The sequence below is a fragment of the Hibiscus syriacus genome, unplaced genomic scaffold, assembly GCF_006381635.1.
Source record: "Hibiscus syriacus cultivar Baekdansim isolate YM2019G1 unplaced genomic scaffold, ASM638163v2 tig00111402_pilon, whole genome shotgun sequence".
NCBI lineage: Eukaryota > Viridiplantae > Streptophyta > Magnoliopsida > Malvales > Malvaceae > Hibiscus > Hibiscus syriacus.
In genome coordinates this window covers 8,869,309-8,874,722 of record NW_024063082.1, presented here as the reverse complement: position 1 = coordinate 8,874,722, position 5,414 = coordinate 8,869,309, and the positions used below count along the sequence as shown (strand labels likewise).

General features: G+C 33.9%; 1 protein-coding gene across 1 annotated transcript; it reads right to left on the bottom strand.

The window, feature by feature from the left end:
* Positions 1 to 4,007: 4,007 nt before the first annotated feature.
* On the bottom strand, positions 4,008 to 4,634 carry LOC120161535 (probable transcriptional regulator RABBIT EARS). The gene has a single exon (XM_039171750.1). It carries the CDS (start codon positions 4,632 to 4,634, stop codon positions 4,008 to 4,010), a length of 627 nt encoding a protein of 208 aa, XP_039027681.1.
* Positions 4,635 to 5,414: the final 780 nt, after the last annotated feature.

The window sequence follows — 5,414 nt, the reverse complement described above, 5'->3', positions numbered from 1 at the left end:
ATCCAAATCTACAAACAATATAATAACAAACATTAGTAATTGTTAAATAATTAATTATAATTTTTGAAAACATTATATAGAAATTCTTACCTTAAAGCCCAAACAAAGCCTGACAAAGTGTATTTCGACCCATCGCCACGCAAACTTTTGCGGTCATCAAAGGCAGACGACAACTTAGTCCAGGTAGCTTTCCATATATACGAACCCCACAGAAATAGATTCCATGCATTTAGGTCCTCTACCAATAATATTAGCTCCTGAGGAATAGGTTGTCTGGCCTCTCTGCCTAAAAAGACGGCATACAAAAGTAGTAGAAGGCATACTCGGACAACATCGACGTCATTCATCCGAGTAAAACCATCTTTCTTATTAAACAATTTCTTCAGGTCGTCGACGTGTAAGTTCGGCTTCTCTATTGACTCATCAGGAAAAACCCTGGATAACCATGATGGGCGGGTGATATGACGAGTGTACCGGCCTACATCACCGTGTCCGAATCGTAGACCAGTGATTAAGCAGAACTCCTTCCGCTCAAAACAAGTATACGCCGGTGGAAAATGAAACCATATCTCTTCCTCACCACGTTGTATACTGTCGGGTAGATCGCTAGTCATGGTCTGAAGCCACAAATGGGTCAAATTAGCATCTCCACCCGGATACTGTACTCTCAGCCATGGCCCGAAGCAGGTTTCCTCAAACAATTTTCTTTGTGCAGGTGAAAGCTTCGAAGCAATTGTAGTAGCTAGGCTAACTTTATTCCTTAATGTCAATGAAGCCGAAAAAAATTTCTACAAAAACAATAAACATACCAAGTTAGATATACCAAAAACTACACTGTGAAGATATACAAAAAACAATAAACATAAATAGTAGTTTATTCTTGAAACTAAAATTTGCAACACTGTTTTGTCTTTTGGTTGAAATGAAAATCGCAACGCGGAAATGATTATCGCAACGCGAAATGAAAATCGCAATGCGATTTTGGTTTCACGTTGCGATTTTCATTTCGCGTTGCGATAGTCATTTTCGTGTTGCGATTTTCATTTTCATGTTGCAATTTTAAGTTTAGAAACTATTCTTCTTCTGCATTACTTCAACCAAAAGACAAAACAAAGATAGATACTAACTTCACAGGGTTAAAGACTAAACAATTTAGCAGTATTGGCAGCAATCGAATGAATTTAATAAGAAATCTAAGTGAAATGGTTAATCTATTATTAAAATTACCAGTAAACTTATCATCAATTTCAATATGAAAAACCTAAAATAATGCAAAAATTTCAAAATAAAAATAATTTAAAAAACTAACCATCGGAGGTTGATTTTCCATTTCTGAATGATTGTGAGGGATTTCTGACCGTGAATGGTTGTGAGGGATTTCGCCGGCGATGGGGACGGAAATATTCGGAGATGGGGACGGATTTCGCCGTAGAGAGTGAGAGATGGAGATGAGGCTGAGTTGTGATTTTAGGTTTTAGGTTATGAGTTGCGATTACGGGATATACTGTGGACGGTTCAGTTTCCGATATATTAAGAAATTCGTGTTTGGAATTTGAAAAAAAAAATACGCGTTAATACGAATGGCGCTATGTAAATCGCATTGCGATAGTCAGATTCGCATTGCGATTTGTATATTCGCATTACGATTTTCCTAATTTGTATTGCTATTTACATAAATCGCAATGCGAATTAGGAAAATTCCAACGCGAATTGCGAATTTGGGAAATCGCAATGCGATAGTCAGAATCGCGTTGCGAATCTGGAAACTGATTTGCGATACCGGAGATCGCGTTACGAATTATCGATCGCATTACGATTTAGTTGGTCATTTTGACGAATCCAAAAAAATTTGATTAAAATCATATATCTCACTGAAGTTATTTTCTCATAATGAATCCATATAGTTTCTTTGCTTTAACGAACAATGCAAAGAAAACGTCCACGTAATATAAAGGGGTGTGAAGATGGGCTACGCCTCCACACACAAAATCTGAGACTTCACTTAACCCATGTGTCTAATTGACGTGCTTCCAAAGCTTCCTTTCTTGCTGGCGGAATACCACTTTCCCCTCATCTTCCCCCCACCCCCCCCCCTTACTTGCTTAATCCATTTTTTTTTTGTATATCAACATTTTAAAGTTGGATAAAGTAAACAAATGATCATTCAATTAAAAATTATTTTTTTTTTATTTTTTTATTTATTAAAAATTATAAAATTGTTATTTAATAAATTATATATTTTAAATTCATCATTTTTTTTTAAAAAAAACCCTCATTTGAGTTGGACGTAAAATTTTTGATTGAGATATGATAAAATTATATTTTAGTGATGTCTATTGACACTACTGTTATTGACACTACTGTTACTTTCAAGCACTAACTTGAGACGTAATATTTCAAACACTGACTTAATAACATAATATCTATTTATAAATACAACTCAAACGATTCTAAGATCAAATTGTATCATATATCAATTAACAAATTAATGTGCAGCTTAGATAATCGTCAATTTTTAAACAGAAAAAAAAAAGTTAAACATGTAAATAGTCGAATGATCATTTTTTTTTACTTTTAATAATAGGAGATTAAAAAAATAATATCTTATAATCAAAGAAATATTTTTATATTTTTTAATAATTAAAAAATCCAATAAAATAATATTCTATAATAGAAACACAGTTTATGTACTTTATCCGTTTAATCCCAAAATGTATTTCATAACTATTATAAAAAATACCCTGTTAGATTTTTCCATATATAAAGTGAATGCTAGAACAAACACTAAATTAAGACCTGACAAGCCTACCCGTTAACGCATTCGATAGATTCAATCACTAAAGTAATTAAATAATAATGGTTGAAACCGTTTTATAGTGATTTAAAAATTATTAAATCTTAAAAAAATTCAATGAAATGATGTTGTTTAAATCATTTTAAATTAAATACAATCAAATATCTTCAAGTTTAATATATATATCTAATATCATGATGAATATAGAATTCAGAATTAATTATTGGTGGAAAATATTAAAAAACTTGAGTACCTCCATCACACCTCAAAATTAGTACTTTGTTCAAAGAACATGTCTCCGAAAACTGAAACCCAGACGTTCTCCATCATGTTGACCACCATACATTGGTGGTGGCCGTCGTCCACCGACGATGGAGAAGTGAGAACCCCAACTTGGTGTTTTTTGAAATCCTCTCTTCTGGGTAAACTTAGAAGTTGGATCTACCATTTTTTCAAGTCTTGAGCCAAAACAAACAAACATTTCAGGTCTTGAAGTTGGGAGATTCACCTACCACAATCAGGTGTGTAACCCGAGTCGGTCTAAGTTAGTCAAACAAAATCTTGGGAATCGAAAGGGCAAAAAAATTAATTAGTTATTAAAGAGACACTTGGAGAGTTATTAATACCTTAATTAAGATTATTTCTTACATCAATCTATACGATCCTTCCGAACACTTGCTTTTCTCCTTTGGATAATATTGTATAAGGGCAAAACTAATTAATTAGCGGTTCGAATAGCGTACGTAGGGTTAGTCGGATGACATAAGTAAGCTGTTGAAGGTTCCTTAATTATTTCGTTCGTATCTTTGTCTGAAATGAATTACGTTACCATAACTTGCCAAGATTCCCAGATTTGGTCAACATTTGTATAGTTTTAAAGAGCTTAAACCTTAAAATAGATCATTAATTCCTTAAGTGTCTTCCTTCTTCAACTTGTTGGTGTAGAAGGAAATTTTCCCCGTCTTCATTCTACCATTAATATATTCCCATGCATAGAATAGAAACACACATTTTATATATTATATAATTGAAGGTGAAGCACGTGACGTTCATTTTATATTAGATTAATGTAACCAACAGAAAATGTTAGCTGAGTCGTGAACTATCTGATCAATCAACAGCATAATGAAGCAAGCATTGATAATGTATTGAGTTGTCCGAGCCAAGAGCAGTTGCATTCACTTGCAATCCCTTTGATCCATTTCACATATATTTACTTCAACTTTGGTTCAACACCAAGCCTGAGCTCAAGATCCAACTCCTCCAAGGAGCCTGCTATTCCGACAACTAAAAACGGCAGCGTTGGAACAGCAATCTTTCTTCTTTTGTAATTGATTTCCACATCATCATCATCATCATCATCATAAGAAGTTGAAATAACATTGCTGAGAGTTGTTTTTGTAGTGGAATCTGACCTAAATAGCTGCCTTTCATGTTCTCCTCCAACAATGGAACAAGGAGCAGATAAAGGTGAAAGGGTAAGATCAGAACTATGAGGGCGATGTGGGAATATAGGGTCAGGTGAGATTAGAGGATTGGGATTTTGATTTTGATGAAATACAGCATCATTGTTGGGGCTATGAGATTGTTTGAGCTTAGCTCTATCTCTTCTATGAACATTCATATGACCACCCAGAGCCTGAGCTGACTTGAATTCTCTCTTGCAAAAACTACAAGTATATGATCTGGGAGGCCATACGCATCCCCCTAAAGACCTAGCTGCATCTTCTGCAAATGATTTTTCTTCCCAACTCTCACTTAAACTATTCATTGACACTTGAAAATGGGACTGAAAAAACATTCTCCTCCTCATCAACATCCAAGATGAAGCCTGTTCCATCTTTTTTTTTTTTGACAGATTGAGTTTGAAGTGGAAAAAAATGAGTTGGGGAATAGGTTTATATATAAGAATTGAGGGTCGGATGCAGACAGAAAACCACTTTGAGAATCAAAGAGGAAAGGGATAAAGTCTAAATCTGAAAAATTCTTGTTGGTTGCTTATTTAACTTTTGAAGTCAGATGATTTGAGAAAAGTTATGACAATATTCTTCAAACAACGTAGTACCAAACAAAAATATGCTTTTTATTACATGAATCATAAAAATATCACAAAAAAACATTTTGTTCTACTAAATGCTTGAACAACCATCCAAGAAGAAAGGTGGGTAAGACCAATAATTTGTATTCTTAAAGTTTTTGATCCCAATTACAAGGGACAATTAAGCCTTCTCTCCTTAACGTATTTGATGGATTGTTCACAGAACTAATAGGTTTTCCATCTTAAATACTTTGCTAAGACTTTTGTTCGAGTTTAAATATAGATTAAAGGGACACTTAGACCTTAATTAAGATTATTTCTTAATACGATCCTTCCAAATACTTACTTTTTCTCTCTGGATAATATTGTACAAGAGCAAAGCTAAATAATTAGTTCTTCGAATGGCGTAGTTGGATGACATAAGTAAGCGGTTGTTCATATCTTTGTCTGAATGACATTGCGTTGCCAGAACTGGCCAAGAAATGATTCCTTTCCATGCGTAACCCCGGATTTGGTCAAGATATGTGAGAATATTTCTAGAATATCGGTGTATTATGTAATCACGGAAATTATATATTCTCA